Raw genomic sequence first — 20,423 nt, forward strand, 5'->3', positions numbered from 1 at the left:
CACAAAAAATACAATTTTCCGGAAAATCAACACATATGCTCATATCCTAAATATCCACTCTCCATAGATATTTTCGTATCTCCTGGGTATACCTGGATCCTCTACAGTTATCAAATAGTAACAAAAAAGGCCTTTATATGCAAAGAACCCACAAGAAAAGATCATCATCAGATATCTTTAAAGCATAGCAAAACATCTGTAAGACATCTTTAAACATCATAAAAATATTATCCAATATCTGTAAACAGTGGTATCAAAAACTAATCAACTAACTAATTAATGCGCATCATCATCAACAGTTAACTAACTGTATCATACTAACAAAAAGTATCATAATCAAACAAAGCTCTGTTCCTCCACTCGGAACACTTCTGCAGATATCTATGCAGAAAACAACAAAATGGTACCATTACAAATACTTATTTGAGCTAAGCCTATACTCTGCATTAAGTAAGGCATGCCTGGGATCCCCGGGAACCACTCCTTGGGTGGGAGTGATTCCCCGACCCCCGCCCTTATTGGGTTCTTGGAACATTTTGTTCCAAGAGCAAAGCTTCTTTTACCGGCAGAGGGTTCGTCAACACAACTGGTCTGACCCCCTCTGCCCCCCTCACTCGGAGACAGGCAGGGCATCAAAAAGCATCAAAACAGAACACCAGTCAAACCAGATGGTGAAAAAAGAAAACAATTCTTTAACATCCACAACAGGAATGTCCAAATTCACTAGTTTCAATCAGTACCTGCCAACTCACATCAAGGGACATCAAAAACTCTAAGGGTATCTCAATGCCCAAGTACAGAAAGTCTCTCTCTCTCTCTCTCTCTCTCTCTCTCTCTCTCGTTCTGTCTGTCTCTCTCTCTCTCTCTCTCTCTCTCTCTCTCTCTCTCTCTCTCTCTCTGTGACATGCTTTCTCCAAGCGTGCACGCATAACAACATCATCATCGGGGCTATGTTTTCAAACTCTCCATGCACAATCGTTCAAATTCTAATCTGAGCAAACTGCTGACCCATCACTGGCATCACAACCGTAAACAAGCTTTCCAACAGAAGTTTCACAAGAGACACACTTCACACACAGTGCCTTTTCACAACACTCCGATACTCTCATCTTGTGTTGTCTTATCTCTTTTGCTCGTACCTAAACTAAGCCGAACTCAAACTCTGGCAAACAAACAACAATCATTCTAGGATACATTCAACCAAGCTGACCCACATCACGCAAACAAAGGCTCTCGCGTTACCATCACATCACATCACCGTCTCCTACTTTAGACTTTATAGCCCTAAGCCATGTAGGCCTGGGTCTTCTAATTCTTCTAGTGGCTTATGGAGCCCAACTAAGAATAAGTAGTAACAGTAGACTCTGTAACTAATCAAGACAAGAACATCGTAACTGAATTCCAATCTTTAGCCAAAAAAACCATTCTCTCTCATCTTTCCCACAGAAATATCTCACAAAGCTCTGACACCATCAGATATAAAGAAACAAATTCTCACTTTGCCATCTCCACTTTTTTTTTTATTCTGAGAACTTATTAACACCGCTCCTGCGCGTGCGCAATCTCACGTCTCTCTCTGCGTGTCTCCTACATAAGCATACACGTAGGCATACGCAAACATTCTCACACAGGGACTCACATGGGTCTAATTCTGCTGACCCAAACTCTCCAACAATCATCAAAATCTTTCTACCTCGCATCTTTCTTGCATCTCTTAGCGATCAAAGAATTTATAGCTAAAAACATCAGAAAAAGTAACAACCCAAAAAACATAGCATGCAAAAAATACTGAAACCGAAAAAACAAATTGAGATCAAAATCTCAAAATTACGTCCTTAACTTATACACAGAACAGGTATTACGGCATAAACAACCTACACAAACAGAAAAAGAAAAAGAAAAAAACAGAAACTACACATACCTAACAAAGAGTCTTGTTTGATTTTTGAGACAAATCACTGAGACTTATAGAAATCTGAAGGGCAATTAACTAGCCTCTTATTGGTCTTTAAACGAACACGAAGTCAATCATATACAAGGTTTTAGATCATAGATTCATCAAATCATTTAATTACAATCAAATCCACCTTTTACGCTATACTTTGACACCAAAAAAAAAAATATCCTTTTTTTTCTTTTTAACACAATCTGACATAAAACATAACTTTTTCTTATCAGACATTAATCAACTAACGAAGAGCAACGGTATGGCTACTCATTATCACTTTCTAACCCAAAGTTTTTTCTGCTAATACGATCCCTCAATACTTGACTAAGCTATTCTTCAACACACAGGGTGCCTGTCAAGGCTTATGCTGACATGGTGTCAAGTTTGCCTTGTTCACATGTTAGCCTACCAAATCTTTAACACTACTGCTAAAATTACCGTGTCACAAATATCTAGTTTTACACACATTCCGATCATTTCCTTCATCCCTTGCCACAAACAAACAAACGTCTACGGCAACTTGTTCGCTATTTCTCAAATTTTTCACATTACCTATCTGTTCTCGCAAGTTAAAAGAAATGGACAAATCCATAATCAGACCGAACACTGGTAAACAAATCACTTATGACACACTGCAAATAAAAGAAACTAAATGCAAGATTTTTAAATATCCTATATGACATTACTAATTACTTAACAAATGTTGACAACTGAACTTACTTTTGTTATTACTTTAACAAGCTTATCTTCATCAATTAGGATAATCTCAGACTAAAACTGACAAACAATAGCTCAACTTTCTTTTTAAACATCTCATAACGATCTAAGTAGGCTACTGATCGACAATACGGAGTATGACGTAAGAACAAATATTGTGACACTATCCCAAATTTACCAATGTACCTCATTTACATTCTTTCTCCATAATTTTACTAATTACATACTCAAAAGGAACTTCATAAATTACGCTTTAACACTGAATTTACAAACTTTCTACATTTCTTCTCTCGAATTATACAACATATCATTGTTAACACAGAATTATCTCAACATGTGATTTTACTTCTTTCCCAAAAAACTCATTTAAGACGTTTCACAACGAAGGTCTCAAAAAAAAAAAAAAAAATACTATAAACCAAAGAATCTATGCAACGAAAACTTATAGTTCATGCAGCATTAAGAACAATATATCATTTCTCCGCACAGCAACGAAATCAATTGGATTTTCTTTTGTGAAAAGAAAAGTTACTTCTTACTCGAAGCTTTAACACTGAAAACCTTTTACTCGAATAGTTACTTTGTTCAATCAAAACCAGTGTCCTTTCATTTAACTTTAACACTATGTAAAGAAAACGGAATGATAACTTCGTTACTCTACAAACTTTTACAAAATCTAAAAACATATCAGTTAATCATAAAACTACAGATTTTGTACCATGTTACTTACCTTATATGTGGGTTGATTGCTGTGGGTCGCCTTGGCTCCCTCGTCCTACAGTTGCTGTCTGGGACCTCTTCCAATTTTTGGGATTGTCCTTGGCCTTTTTGGGGTGCGCCATTTCCTTCAATGTGCCCGATGCTGCTGCTTCGACGACGAAAATCTCTAAGGTTAGGGCAATTAGATGCACGCCAGCTGCTTCTGTTGAAAGGGTCCATAGTAGTGTCCTGGGTCGCCATTTCTGATGGCGATTTTCGATGCTGTTGCTCCCACGACGGGAAACTGAACAAAACGGCCATTTTGGGCGTATATGAGGGCGTACCGTCTTTTCTTCCAAATGGAACATTTTCGTGTCATGTTTCCATACAGTTTCCCCCCTTGGATGCCGTCTGTTTCGGCTTACTCGTCTCGACGGAAGGGCGCTAAGGTCTCTTCCTGCAGGTCCTCCGTGGGTGACTCACAAAACTCCTTCTGGCTGCTACTATTCTTCACATCATCGTCAGGATTTTCTTCTTGCTCTTTCTAAGGACATCCATTCGTCTTTTATCTTCTTTAGTTAGGTACTTCAACTTCTTCTCCTCCCGCGTTTTTCCTTTCCGCTTCTCCCGAAATGTCTCTTTCTTGCTTCTCGTGTTTCATCTTCATAACTCTACATGTCTAAAGTCAATTGTTTGGGTAGCTGCTGCACTCGATCCTTTGCTCATAATCACACTTGTTTTTAATCCTCTTTATCTCGCCATAAAGCCACCAAACTTGTCATAAGGGCGTGGGGTAATGACTAAAACATAAAGGATGGGATACAGTGAATTAGACGAGGTTTAATAATAATAATAACAATAACAATAATAATCGTAATAATAATAGTAATAATAATAATAATAATAATAATAATAATAATAGAGATTATAATGATGATGATGATGATGATGATGATGATAATAATATTGTTTTTTTCACGCAGGGGAAATAATTATAATCCATGCTAAAAAAAAACCATGGAGATTTTCATCATTACTTCTCTTGTAGTTTATTTATTTTAGTGTTTTCTTTCCTCACTGAGCTATCTTTTTCTTGTTAGAGCCCTTAAGCTTACGGCATCCTGTTTTTTTTTTAAATTAGGGTTGTAGCTTAACTTGCAATAATAATAATAATAATAATAATAATAATAATAATAATAATAATAATAATAATAATAATAATAATAATATCTCCCTCATCGTCCTTTATAATTATGGATACCGCCCAAAATTATTCCGTAAAAATAGACAATCCGCCGGCAATGTCATCTAAAGATCTATCATTACTGAATGGCTCATCAGAAATGGTGAGAATCCAAAAGAACATTTGCTAAAGAGCGAACTGTTACAAATAATGAGAAATCACTCATGGAACACAGAAAATAAGTATGTGACTGACAAAAGATCCGATATGGGGCCAAGTAATGAGCTCTATTGCAAGAAGAAATCGTTTTGTTGTGAGCTGTAAGATATGCCAAGGCCTTGTAACATGAAGATGCAAAGAATGGTTATTGTCATGGATAAAGTCCTAGACTAATTTAGCATCGACCTACACTCCTCTGGCGACGACTGTTTTTGTCCAAGAAACTTGTGTGACTGTGTGTGTGTATGTGTGTGTGTTATTATAATCAGATTTTAAATCATGGTCTTTATACTTTAAAAATTTGTCATATAATAAAGTTTTGTGTGTGCATAGGTTTTGAAGAACGTTAATGATCTACGTATTGATGAAAAATAAATAAACTACTATCTTTGTTTCCCTTCAGAGATAAGATGTGTATTATAAGATGCCAGTAGCTTAAGCTAGAAGTTTTACTTTATTCATTGATACCCAAACTGGAAAATTATCTAATTTAGTAATATATAGGAAGGAATTAAATAAAACCTGGAATGAAATAGAGAGATAAAGTGAACGGTTGCACTTACGAATCAAATTTTCCCAAGTCAAAAAATAAAGCTTGTGCCTATGAAATATGAAAAACCATCCCGAAAATGGTCCAAATGTTAGGTCAAACACGAGGTCACTAAGACAAAAAAGAAAAATAAATAAATTAAAATAAAATGAATTAATATAAAAGAATGTAAGAAACGTATCACCATAGTTAGTTTTCAGTTTTCAAAAATTGTAAGAGAGGAGAAGGGATCTCAAAATTTCTCAATCAATAAGTAAGACACTTCCAAAAAAAACAAACTGAAATTTTGTACTCCATAACAAAAACCTTATATGTTACGCGGTCCTGAATTATAGCTAATTCCCTAAAATACTCAGGACTTTACAAAACCTTTATTGACTTGACATTTTGAAGAAATAATTACTGAAAACTAAAGAAATATTCAGAACATAGATTAAACACACTTACATGATAAAAGTATACCGGATAGTAAATAAATCTCCTCACTTCAATTAGATTATTGTTCATGAAGTAGCGATGAACATAATTGTTTGAGGATTTTTTTTTATTTTCAAACCTCAAACTATTCTGAAGGAAGTGATCATATTGAAATATGAGTTTATTTCCATATAAATATATATATATATATATATATATATATATATATATATATATATATATATATATATATATATATATATATATGTATGTGTGTGTGTGTGTGTGTGTATATATATATATATATATATATATATATATATACATATATATATGTATTTATATATATACATATATATATATATATATATATATATATATATATATATATATATAGAAATATAGATATATATATAATGTATATATATATATATATATATATATATGTACTTAAGACAGATAGAATGTCTTTCCCAAGGACATGAGACGGGAATTAAAAGAATGATAAGCTAGGATTGAGAGATTTTGGTAACCAAAATGAGATTATGAAAAATAAAATGACACTTTCTCTAAAAAGAAAAGAATTTAATAATATGGTACTACCAGTATCAAGTTATGCATCAGGAACGTGGAGCCCTACTAAAGCCTTAGAATAAAGCTTGTTACAGCTCAAAAAGCTAATGGAAGAATGTGATGGGAATAACACTAAGAGAGAGAAAACGAGGAACTTGGATACGAGAGGAAAACTCAAAGTTGGAAAAAGAAATGGACATGGACAAGATATAATGAGAATGACAGATAGCAGAAAGATATTAGGAATAACAAAATGGGTCCCTAAAGATTGCAAAAGAAGCAGGGGAAGGAAGAGAAGACGATGGATTGACGAACTAAGAAGTTTTGGGGTGTTGATTGTTATATAAAGACCATAAACAGACCTGAATGGAAGGACATGTCTGAGGCTTTTTTCTGCAGTGGACTATTAACAGCTGATGATGATGATGTATACATACATCATACATATATCTATATATATATATATATATATATATATATATATATATATATATATATATACATACATATATATATATATATATATATATATATATATATACAAATATATATATATATATATATATATATATATATATATATATATATATATATATATATATATAACATAATCCTTCGTGAGGATACCTTACGATATAGAAAAGTTTTGTGTATTGTTAGGATAAGCAAAGCCATAATAGTCAGGGGGACCCACACTAGGTTGGTTTATAGTGAGTGATCAGACTAAAGTCTTCCACCATCACCAATGTGCAATGGCCAGGGGGATAATGAAAACTGTGTAAACCACAGTCATGAATAAGGACATTTCTGAGGCTTTTGTCTTGCAGTGGACTAGCCATCGTATGTTTTGGAGTGTTTTAGTTGTTGTGCCCTTGTTGCCCCCAACTGTTTGTATAAAAGCTCGTTATTTTGTTGAAAAAAAAAAACTTACGTGCATTCAGCTCTCTTATAGTACCTATCAGCACACCTTTTCACCGTTTGATAGTTCTCCTGGGTTTGATAAAACATTGGCAGTGTATCGATCATATTTGAATCTTTTCAAATATGCTACTTTGGGTGTTCAATTCCTTTTATCTTGTAATATACATATCTTTTTAGTTTACCTCTGAACCTTTGTGAAACTTTTTCATTCTTCAGCTGAAGAGGCACTTTGAAAAAGTGTGAAAGCTCCTATGTTTTTTTTAAAAACACAAGGTTTATAACTGTGGATTCTTTATACCTATAAATCTTTTCCTTATCACCTCGAGATACAAGAAAGGCATGGAAGAAATTCACAACAGAGCGCCAAGTACGGGAAGATTATGACGATCAAGAGGCGGGCAAAATGATTTCGTCATTTTTCCTTACACAGGGTGTGCCTGCTGTTCCAGTGGTTTCATTGATTAGTAAAAGGAAACGGACCAGTGACTCCTCCAACTAATTAATCCTCCTTTGTCCCAAAGGGAATTACAAGGTCATTTAGCCAACAGCTTAACCTGGATTGATCCACCAGATGCGGAACTAATGAACGTAAAACCAAAGCGCTAAGCTTTTAATTGTCTTCGGTATACCAACTGTCATTTAGCTATCCATAATCCATTCCCAGGCCAAGAGTGGGTATTCATCTATTATGGCAGGCTTTCAAGGTCGATAGATATTTAGCTATTCTTGTGTCCACGTGGTTCGCTTTGATTTCTACAAAAAGGGACTGAACAGTTTTATGTATAAGAGAAAATGAAGGAAAGGTTGATTCTGAATCCGGTTACTCGTGCATAACAGAAATTCATCTATTCACATTTCTTTATATACGGGACGTTAAATGATCTACCAAAATAGCTTGTAATAATTGTGCACAAAACTTCGTCTCTCTCTCTCTCTCTCTCTCTCTCTCTCTCTCTCTCTCTCTCTCTCTCTCTCTCTCTCTCTCTCTCATACGTACATACATACAAACTGGTGTTACGGAATTAAAAGCTAAATTTACCACAAACCCTAAGTATCGACAAACTTCTGAATTCTTTGTGTGATTTGCTTCAGAAGTTTTAATTATTACAAATGGCATAAATGTTAAAGATTTCTCATATTTTTGTCTAGTCAGATGTAAAATCTTCCATCCTAACGATGGGTACATTCAGTAATGCTGTCTAGCGAATTTTATGTCTGAATATTCCTCTTTAATTACACAAGGAATCTGGATGCAACCAAAGTTATAAGTCTCCTTGTAGTTTATTTTTCCCTGTTGGAGCCCTTTGACTTATAACATCCTGCTTTTCCATCTAGCATTGTAGCTTAGCTAACAATAATAATAATAATAATAATAATAATAATAATAATAATAATAATAATAATAATAATAATAATAATAATAATAATAATATATGTATTCTTAACAATCAAAATTCATGGCAGCACAATGATTTTTATCACCCAAAGTTTATTGTTCTCGACTGAACAAAATTATCAATAGCTTTTTCACCTATCATTCTTTGTCAACTGCACAAAATTATACATCTCTGCAAATTTCAACACAATAACAACAAGAAAAGCGCAGACGATATTAAAGAGTAACTTCAATCATCCTCTTTTTTTATTATAACAAGATGTGCTCGTATATTCTATATATTTTCTATGAGAATTTAATAACAAGGAAATTAGCATACTGATCCAAGCCTGAATCTATGCGTTTGTTGTCAATAACAGTTTTTGAATTTTAGGGCGATAGGAGTGTGTATGTATAGTCAGTGCTTGTGTGAGAGAAAGAAGGGTTGTGGATGACCAGGTGGCTTTGCCAGGTGTTCCCGTTAGCCTGAGGACTTAATCTGATCCGTCTTGTCACAACTTAACTCTTACCTTTTCCGTCTCCATATCAATCGACCTACTTCTACCCCCACTCAAGGCCCATAGCCTGTATTCGAGACGGCCTTGGCTGTGGCGGGGCCAGGTAGAAAATACGAGTACAGTAAGGGTAGTTTCGTTTAAATGCTTCCCACAAAAATATGCCTTTTGGGGAAGATTTGCTGGAGATATTGGGTGTAACGGGAAAAATTTTATTCTAAGTACAGTCTTTTACTTTAATTCTTTTTTTTCATTCCAGGTTCGATTTAACTTTATCCTTTGTATTATTGACATATAATTTTTTATCAGTTTTTGTATTGATTGATAAAGTAAAAATTCCAGCATAAGATACTAGCGTCATAAATATATATATATATATATATATATATATGTGTGTGTGTGTGTGTGTGTGTATGTATGTATATATACATATATTTATCATAAATGCTGTGCATTTAGACGTGTTTTTCATATCTAAATAAGCCAAATATTTTGGATACATTAATGTCTGGATTCTCTTAACGACATCGGGATCAGAGCCCCAGGTGAAATTACACAAAGACAACAGCTTCTGACCGACTGGGAGTCGAACCTTGGTCCAGGAAACTTGTATGAACAGTGACTTACCACTCGGCCACATGGTAACTAAATACGGCGATACGTTTCCTATATTCTTTTATTTTATTTCATTTTATTATTATTATTATTATTATTATTATTATTATTATTATTATTATTATTATTATTATTATTATTATCATTATTATTATTATTATTATTTAGATTTTACAGCTGATCTTCGTGACATCGTATTTGACCTAATATTTGAACAATTTTCAGGTTTGTTTTTCCTATCTATAGTCACAAACTTTATTTTCTGACTTGAAAATAAGAATTGCTTCTTAAATGCTACCGTTTACTATATCTCTATTTAATTCCAAATTCTATTATTAAATTAAATGGTTTTCCAGTTTGTGTCCTAATGAATAGAGTAAGATTTCCAATTCAAGCTACTGGCATCTTTTAATACATATCTTATATTTTAAAGGAAAATAGAGATAGTTGTTTATTTATTTTTTCAACAATACGTAGATCATTAACTTTTTCAAAACCTATGCACAAACAAAACTTTATTAAATCCTTAATTTATAAAGTATAAAGACCATTCAATATTTAATTCATGCTTATAATAACACACACATATGCACAAACACACACACCCACAAACACCGTTTCTTGCAAGAAAAAAAAAAAAAAAAAAAAAAAAAAAAAAACCGACCTCGCAAGAGGAGTCGAGTTCGATGCAAAATGAGTCTGACTTTATCCATGGTAATATCCTTCTTTGCATCCTCATGTTGCAAAGCCTCGGAATGCGTTACGGCTTAACAATAATTTTCTTGTTATCGCATCCTGTGATTCCTACAGCAGTCCCTTCAAGCAGCTCATAACAAAAGGATTTCTTCTTACAATATAGCTCTTTAGGAAATATTCTTTTGGATTTTGTTATATGCATCGCATATTTATTTTTCTGTTTATCTACTTTTGTTTTATTGTATTATTTTCTATTCTCGGGTTTTGGTTCATCCTGAGCTATGAAAGAAGCTATCCTTTTCCACTAGGAATGCTTTTTTGTGTGTCTATAATTTCCTCACTTAATGTTGCAAGTACTAGGTAAATGTTTTTGAATCTTTCCTAGGCTTGTCAGCTGTTGGATCCGCTTCTCCTGTATAAACACGATATCTTTGTATATGTATTCTTATTGTTGAGTCTGTTGAAGTCCCTAATGGACGAAAGTACTAACTCCAGTCAAGTCTTATCATTTTTCCTTTCGTGGCCATATTACATTTTATACTCATCACGTGTCAGCTTTCGGGATTTCTACACACACACACACACACACACACGCACATTCATATATATATATATATATATATATAATGTATATATATATATATATATAATGTATATATATATATATATATATATATATATATATGTATATATATATATATATATATAATAATTATGTATATATATGTATATATATACATATATATACACACATATACATATATATATATATATATATATATGTATATATATACATATATATACATATATATATATATATATATATAAATATATATATATATATATATATATATACATATATACTTTCCCGTTTCCTGTGGATTTTACGCTTAATATTTGTCCTGTGCACTTTTGTGAGTGATAAGTATTATGTGGGTGTGCGTGAGCATGAGTATGTATACTTTTGCATGTGGAGATTAGGAATTCATAAGTATAAAATCTAATTCAAATATTCTTCCGTATTTCATTTTACATTAAAGCGGCCACATGACAGCTCAAGCTCTTGTTCAGTAGAATATTCCTTCACAAAAACCAAACTAAATTATACTTCCACAGAATACTGTGAGAACACTATATTTCACATTGTGACCAGGCACAGTAAGGGAAATTTCTGTTCTACCCAAATGATCAAGGGAATATCAAGGTCAGGCCAAATGCCTGGAGGTCAGATCATGAGAGCAGGATTCCCCACCTGCTGAACACCTGTAGGTGACAGAAGTCATAAAACAAGATCGTTAAGCGGTGGACCAACGGTCATTTTGACAAGCCTAAATCCATTCTCTGTACTAAGGCCCCCATGATGCCCATTTTAGAATCAAAACACACTGATTGATTATTTCTGTTTTCATGTGCAAAATAAATTAGATTGAGGAATGGAAGTTGATTCTTGAACTTACTATGTGGACAAAGCTGAAATTCCTACCTTTAATGTGAAACCACGGAAAAGTATTAAAACCATCGCCTTCAGTACTTTTATATGAGGTTTTAGAAAATCTCTCTCTCTCTCTCTCTCTCTCTCTCTCTCTCTCTCTCTCTCTCTCTCTCTCTCTCTCTATATATATATATATATATATATATATATATATATATATATATATATATATATATATATATATATATATATATATACATACAGTATAACTATGTATATATATATATATATATATATATATATACTACACTATATTGTTGTGTGTGTGTGTGTGTGTGTGTGTGTGTGTAGATTGCCTTACCTTGTGTAAGACACGGGCTCTTGCCGTTGGGCAGCTCGTAAGAGAATGTTGAGAAAGTTGTTTGAAAGTGTTATTTTTGGCTTAAAAATAGAAGTAGCAATATGAACAGGGTAATTGTAGTTTATTTTAATGACAAAGGGGCTCAATTGAAAGTGAGTTTATTACTTTACAGTTTGATGATTAAAATTACGTTATATATAGATAGCCGAAGCTAATGGTGTAAGGCCAAAAAGTAGTGGTAGTTTCGAGTGAACTGATCGTCCTCATTCAGCAGCCTGGGATTTTGGTTTGGTTCCCAGGTAGGGGTAATGCTAAGATTATATATTGTTGGTTTGATATCGTGTCTTCTTTTGTTATTACTTTCTGTCTGTATAAATTGTAATTTTCATATTGTGAAAAATTAATATAAAAATAAATGGAAGAACTCTTCTCTTCATCGCATTAACCTTTTGCAAAAGAATAAAACGAGATAATTAAATAGAATTAACTTTTCTTTGGACTAAAAAAAACAATGAAGATTGATAGAAGAAAACCGTTTCATTTAATTACAGTATGTCAATCTCTAATAATCCCACCAAAATTCTACAGTTAACTGCAGCAGCCACCTATTTTTACCTGAAGTGACCCCTAATCCTCATAAAAGTACCTTTCGAAATCCTCAGGTCAAATCTTAATTACCACGGTCTACCCCTTTATCCGCCCAATCTTATAATCTGTCTGCATAAATAGCCGAAGAATGGCTGTGAAAATTCAGTTCTAGAACAGGATTCTTAGTGATATGACCGTTGCTGGTCTGTGTCAGTGTTCGACCTACCGAGATCCAAACTTTTCTCTGCTGACCACAAACAGAAACGCATCAGGCGGATTTCCTTCAAAGTGTCTTACTCTCCGAACTACCAACGCCAGAATGAATAGGTCCAACGCGTATTTTGTATGCATTACGAAGGTAAGTTAAAATATTGATTTTATCTATGTAATTCTCGAAATGGACACAGAAATAAAGTGTTTCTGTTGTATAGTGTTGGATAGTTCCTAAGGGAAAGAGTTATCAGATGTGTAGGAATTTGCTCCAAAAGTGTTGATTTCCTAAATTAAAAGGTCTTTGTGAAAATATTACAATTGAATTTATGCAATTCGTTGACGATTTAATTATTGAAGTGTTTGTTCACTAAGATATGTCTTTGCTTTAAAAGGCCTTTATAATTTATTCAATTGGTTAACGATTAAATTATTCAATGGAAATTACGATTGTCAATAAGATAAGAAATGAATTTTGTGTTTTTGTGTCAGAATTTAGTAATAATTGATACTTTTTAAACATTATGTTTTTTCCCTTGATAATTCCTTTTCTGGCAATATTTCTATGAATATTATTGTGAATATTGTACTTAAAATTTTAGGAGGTAATCTTTGAAAACATAACTATTGTTCAACTTGATATAACTCGACAGGAGCAACGTTGCACCGATGCTTATAAAGGAAAACTCGTTTTACTTGGTGTGACTTCTGTGTGATAGTCTTCAATGCCTGGTAATTTTTCACTTTTTTATGCTTGAAATCTCATGGGTTTAGATATCAAAGAAATCTATATCTAACGGAATGAACGACAGAATGAGTAAACATGAAGATAGTATATAAAGTTTTCAAAAGGAGGAAAATGATGTTGCGGTACAGTTACAGTTTCACCATAGACTTTATATATATATATATGGTTCACACAAGAAAGATCTAATGAAATATTGGTACTGATTTTCTTTTTTTTTTGGGGAATATTTTATTTTGATTTTTTAAAACTAATCTTGTAGTTGAATTTCTTGTTTCCCTTCATTACTGGAGCCCTTGTGCTCAAAGCATTTTTATTTTTTCAACTAGAGTTAGTTTAGCTTTTAATATATATATATATATATATATATATATATATATATATATATATATATATATATATATATATATATACTTATATATATATATATATATATATATATATATATATATATGTGCTTATCAAGTGCTCGCATACAGCAATATATTTAATAAATTAAGACGCAACAAATTCTTTCCACAACTTTCGTTTGCATTTCCTCCCTAAATTTAGCATAAAGATGGCGAAAGTTTTGACCAAATCGACCTTGTGAGAGGTTTCGGCTGACTGCCTGCTTGGTTGGGTTTAGTGTTTTCATGGAAGCCGATAGATTCAATTGTGGAAGTATAAACGCGGGATGACCTGGTCACATCAACATGGGTAGTCTAATCCCCGTTTTCTATTCTTCCTCCTATGCTATTTCATAACAAACTGAATTGCATCAAAGACAATGTTGATGTTAAACACTCAAAGGTATTTTATTGTGGTTACCTATGCATATAGAGTATACTGAATTCAAATGTTCAAATGTGTGGATTTAGATGAGTTTTGCTTCTTGTTACAAAATTCCACATTTGAAACAGATCCGTGATCTAGCTAATGACGTTTCGGGCCAAGAAGAAACTATTCCAGCATTTCTTCAGTACAATAATTCGTAAACAATTGATTATTATTATTATTATTATTATTATTATTAGTATTATTATTATTATTGTTATTATTATTATTATTATTATTATTATTATTATATTACTAGCCAAGCCACAACCTTAGCTGGAATAGCAGGATTCTATACGCCCAAGGGTTCCACCAAGGAAAGACAGCCCAATGAGGAAATGAAAAAATTAAATAAACCATAAGAAGAAATAAGCAATTGAAATAAAATACTTTTACCGACTATTAGATTTCTTATTCTCGATCTAGATATTATTTTCTGGCACTCGTTCAATTAGTTCGTTATGCATGTGGCGTAAGATTTTTTTTTATAATTCTGACCATCTTTACATTTAGATCTTCCTGCACAGTACGATCCTTTAACTAGTACTAGGTATTCAGTTAATTCTAACAGTCATGCCATCTCCATAAAAAGGCTCAATACTACACAGTATTCTAATCTTATTTCCTCTATGACTGGATTGTAAATTGATCTTTCAAATAACACGATTGAATCGGTGGAACTTCAAAAGCTAAAACTTGCAGCGATTTTTTTTCATGTTGAACATGCTGATCATAAGTTTCTTTTTATAATTTGTATAATGCACATTCATTTTCACGTTGTTACTGATCTCATAATATATTTCATATTAATTATTCATTAATTCTAATACAGTTCATTTATTACCTTATTTCCTATTCTCACTGCGCTATTCAACCTTGTTGGAAATCTTGGGTATATATTCCTGCTTTTGCAGCTATGATTGCAGCTTAGCTAATGATAACGATGATGATAATAATAATAATAATACTAATAATAATAATAACAACAATAATAATAATAATAATGAAAATGATAATAATAATAATAATAATAATAATAATAATAATAATAATAATAATAATAATAATAATGATAATAATGATAATAATAATAACAATAATAATAATAATAATCTATTTGATATGTTTAGTTATAGCCAAGTATGATTTTGTTTCAGATGTTAGAAAGGCACATTAACCCCAACATCGAGTCCTGTGCTGAGACTGGCCATATGTGGGAACCCTACTTGGTAGGGGCAGCAAGGCTTGGCCACATGAACTGCGTGAGGTACCTCGTCGAGCAATGCAACGCTAATATTAATGAAGTTGGGTTAGGTGTGTACACTTTTTCTTTTCTTTTGTACCTATGGGTTCAGGGTAAGAAATTTCAGAAGATTTTGCCATGGTGTTTCAAATATTATATATATATATATATATATATATATATATATATATATATATATATATATATATATATATATATATATATATATATATATATATATATATATATTCTGCATATATATGAACACATGTGTGTATCAGGTAGCTATGGAGTGACTCCACAAAAATCCTCATTGTCAGTGCGCTAAAGACTTATAATTCTTAGTACCTACATCGAATGCTAATAGCTAAACATAAATATATTTTTTGCAGTGTCTACAAATCACATATACGAATCAGGAGTCTCTCCACTTTGGGCAGCAACTATAGGAGAGCATTTAAACATCGTTACATACCTCGTTTCAAAGGGTGCCAACGTAAATGGACTGACCGATTCCAGTTCCACCCCGCTGAGCCTGGCGTGTTCTCGTGGGAGTCTGGACATTGTTAAAGTCCTCGTGCAGAACGGAGCAAGTGAGTTTTCAAACGACAACTGATTTTGATGATTGTGAAGTTGAACTAAATGAAGTTCCCTTCAAAGTAAACTGAGTGAGGAAGTCCTTGGACTAAACAGTATTCGAGAAGTTTTATTCCAGCTATGACCAAACTGCTAATCAGTGGACCTTCAAAAGTTAAACTTGCAGCAAGGTTTTTATGTTGAACCGGCTGATATAAGTCTCTCTTTATATGATGGATCTATTTTCATGTTTTTACTATTCTTAATTGTCTATTGCTCTGGTAGCTTATCAATTTCTTTGTTTTCTTTCCTCACTATGTTAATTTTCCTTTAGGGAGCATTTAGGCTTATAGTATCCTGCTTTTCTTCTTAGGGTTGTAGCTTAATCAAGCAATAATAATAATAATAATAATGATAATAATAAAAATGATAATGATAATAATGATAAAAATAATGATACTATTACTACTACTACTACTACTATTACTACTACTACTACTACTACTACTACTATTACTACTACTACTATTAATAATAATAATAATAATAATAATAATAATAATTTAATAATAATGACACAGCAGTGTTTTTAGAAAGGACGAAGGCTCTTGTCTTCCAAAGACCTTGAGTGGCATAATTTCAAAATGTTACTAACAATTATTCATTGGGTCATTTTCAGATATTGAGGTTACTGACTACCATGGGAGTACATGTTTGATGCTAGCCTCTTCCAATGGCCATGTTAAAGTAGTAAAATATCTTTTAAGTGTCGGCGCTAATCTAGAAAAAAGGGGGATCGATGGAAAGACTGCTCTGCACAAAGGTGTCCATTCCGGATGTCTTGAGGTGGTGAAGGTGTTGTTAGATCACAATGCCGAAATGGATGCTGACTCTTGTGGTGAGTTTCAAATCGGTTCAATATTTAAATTTTGGGAGAATATGTCTAGTCTCCTCTATATTAGATGTAGAGCTGATGAAATTGAAAGTAGAGTTTAATCTATATGTACAGCTGATGAAGTTGATAGTTCATTCAAGTCTACAAGTACAGCTGATGAAGTTGAAAGTTAATTTCAATCTATAAGTACAACTGATGAAGTTGAGAGTTCATATAAATCTGTAAGTATAACTGATGAAGCTGAAAATTTGTTTCCAGCAAGAAAGGGAGATAATAATTCATGTAAAAAGTATTCACTCTAAATTTTATTTCTAGGGGAAACCCCTATACTCACAGCCAGCTGTCTTGGACACGAGCACATTGTACAACACCTGATTGCCAGAGGAGATCTGATATCGAAAGAAGATGAAATCAATGCTCTAGAGCTTCTTGGTTCTACTTTTGCCGAGAAAAACCAAGACACTGCCTTCAAGTATTGGAAACTAGCTATGCAGGAAAGGTAAGTTTTTGATGGGTTTTTGTAATTTCCTCTGAGGGTGAATATTAATTTATAAATGTCTTAATGATGAACTTATATTAATTGTGTAGATAAAATGAAATATTTCATAGGTGGTGTATGCTAGGACTGGCATCAATACCAGACAATATTTCATAGCTGGTGACGTCACAGCAGGAGTGGCTGCTATTCTAATACTCAAGCAAAATTCAAAGTAAAACTCTCAAAAATATCTCTATGCTTGTTATTTTAGAGACATACCACTTATCTGATCTAATGTACATAACTACAGGTACAGTTTGTTTACAATTGTTTTCGGGCTGCCAGTTTTGTCCTTAAATCTTTTAGAAACATTACATTACAGGAAAGTATATCGTGATATATTTCAATATTAAAATGTTCTACTCATATCCTTCCAGATCCATTCATAATATTGTAATTGACCAAAATGAATATCAGACTCCTTTCAACCAATACTTCAAGGAAATCTCAACACCACTGCAATTAGAAAAACTTCAGGGCAACACATCTGCAATTGATACACATTCCTTACTAGTGAAGATGAGAGTACTGGGGCTGGTGCATCCCGCTACAATCGATGCCATAAAAGGCAAAGGGGAAGAGTTCGCAGCTAACGGCCAGCTGAAGGAGTGCTTTGTCCTGTGGATGTACACCTTGGAGACACATCAAAGAATTCTGGATGTTTTAAATCCTAAGCGATTTTTTTTCCTCATGTCTCTGACTAACTTATTCCTTGACAAGGTCTTCACACAACCCTTACTCTCTAACATTTTGTTATATTTTGAAGAATCTATGAACCTGTTTGAAAACTGTACCCAAGAAATTATAGTAGGTATATCAAGGACGCAGAGGATTCCAGGAGTCAAGAAAACTTTGGATTTCTATTATCTGGACTGGATCATTCCTGTAGCAATGCATTTAATGTTGTTGTTGACAAAACTGAAGCCCATTCTCTTACCAGTCCAAATACACAGGGTGAAGGATGCTGTGCGCAAGTTAGTGAAATTGAATCCTATAGATTCCAAAGGTGTATCTTTAATGCACTTTTCATTGTTCACTTCTGTCTTTTGTCGCCCTGAAGGAGCTACAGTCTTCACCTTTCCTAGTTTGGAAGTTTTGAACCTCTTGTTGGAAGCTGGAGCCAATCCTTGTCCGAGGGATATTTTTGGTAACACACCTCTCCACACACTTGGCAAGCATAGGAAGGTTCCAGGCGATATGCTGGAAGCTCTCCTTAAAGCCGGGGCGCACTTGGATATGAAAAATGCACAGGGTCATAGTTTTGAGTCCCTGAGAGCTTCCCGAGGTCAGAAATTGCGTCAGCTGGTAAACCCTGTCCGTCACACATCTCTGCAGTGCCTGGCAGCAGCCAGCATTAGAAGACATGGCATCCCCTACAAAGGTGTCTTGGATAAGCAGCTTGAACGATTCGTTGATTTTCATTGATTCTTGTCAATAGCATATGCACCAAAAGCCTATCCAGCTCTTGTAATGCAATAATATTCTTAATCATACACGGAAAAACTGACTGTATGTTACCATATTATAATATGTATGTTTTTCTTGGAATTGCATATAACAAAGAAATTATAGTTCTTTGCTGGTTTTAACCAGTCTTAAATCAAAGCGGTTACCTGGAACCTCACAAGTACCAAAGATACTTTTCTTCTTATTTACATAAAGAAAAAAAAATATGTATGATTCAGCTTATTTCTAATGCTTGTTTTCTAGTATTATCGCTGTATATAATATTTTGAGTTTTTTTTCTCTTTTTTTTTGAGATGTGTAATGATGAATAGGAATGTGTTCTTTTTCCAAAAAGCTTTCTATCTTTTTTATTCACAATTATAGGCATACTGTGATGTATAAGCTTTAATTGATTTGATAAAAGGAATGTGAAAGAATTATTCTTACATGTAATTATCCTCTTAGATATCTGTTAATGATGCACATTTTATTTGCATTGTCTCTTATGCTATCTACGTAAAAAAAATATAATAAGAATATTTATATAAATCTTTATAAAAAAATTTCAATAAAGATGCGAAAACTAAAATTATGACCAACTTGACCTCAGATTATATGCAATTGGACAGTGCAAGAGGAAACTAATAGGAATATGTGATGTTAGAACAATTATTTGAGAACAAGATAGATGAAACATATTCCCTTCAGTAGTTCAGATACAGGATTATTTGCCTCTAATAATAGCACTCTGATTACTGACACCTTTGATACGTGTAGGTGTTAAACTATGTAGTGATGCAAGTCCAAGCGTGCATCTAGTATGTGCACCCATACCTATGCATATGTATATGACTATATAATCAACCATTATCCTTTCATAATCTAAGGATCTCTGAATTTTGAGAATTTTCACCTTTTCTTTATTAACTTACTAATTTTTAGAATTTTTAACCTCTTTAGAATAATCTCAACAAATTAATCGTAATATTTGTAGTTGATGCATCAAAGGAATTGTAAACTTATTAAATCCAGAAATAACTTGATAAAGAAAGCATTTTGTCGAAACAGTGCTTTAGTCAATAAAGTATGAAGAAAATAAATAATCATCGTTCATTAAACCAAAGGATTATGTCTGAAAACCAAAA

General features: G+C 33.0%; 1 protein-coding gene across 1 annotated transcript; it reads left to right on the forward strand.

The window, feature by feature from the left end:
* The first annotated feature begins 12,999 nt into the window (after positions 1-12,999).
* LOC137626252 (protein fem-1 homolog C-like) lies at positions 13,000-19,257 on the forward strand. The gene is made up of 6 exons (XM_068357324.1): positions 13,000-13,167; positions 15,738-15,894; positions 16,216-16,416; positions 17,079-17,297; positions 17,610-17,793; positions 18,210-19,257. Exons 1-6 carry the CDS (start codon positions 13,000-13,002, stop codon positions 19,255-19,257), a joined length of 1,977 nt encoding a protein of 658 aa, XP_068213425.1.
* Positions 19,258-20,423: the final 1,166 nt, after the last annotated feature.

Source organism: Palaemon carinicauda, chromosome 33 (genome assembly GCF_036898095.1).
Source record: "Palaemon carinicauda isolate YSFRI2023 chromosome 33, ASM3689809v2, whole genome shotgun sequence".
Taxonomy (NCBI): Eukaryota; Metazoa; Arthropoda; class Malacostraca; order Decapoda; family Palaemonidae; genus Palaemon; species Palaemon carinicauda.

Bases quoted from the DNA above. Each gene is read 5' to 3' on its own strand.
- LOC137626252 (XM_068357324.1), top strand. From the start codon at position 13,000: ATGACCGTTGCTGGTCTGTGTCAGTGTTCGACCTACCGAGATCCAAAC. The intron at 16,417-17,078 runs GTGAGTTTTCAA...GGTCATTTTCAG, and splicing joins CCTCGTGCAGAACGGAGCAA to ATATTGAGGTTACTGACTAC. The intron at 17,298-17,609 runs GTGAGTTTCAAA...TTTTATTTCTAG, and splicing joins AATGGATGCTGACTCTTGTG to GGGAAACCCCTATACTCACA.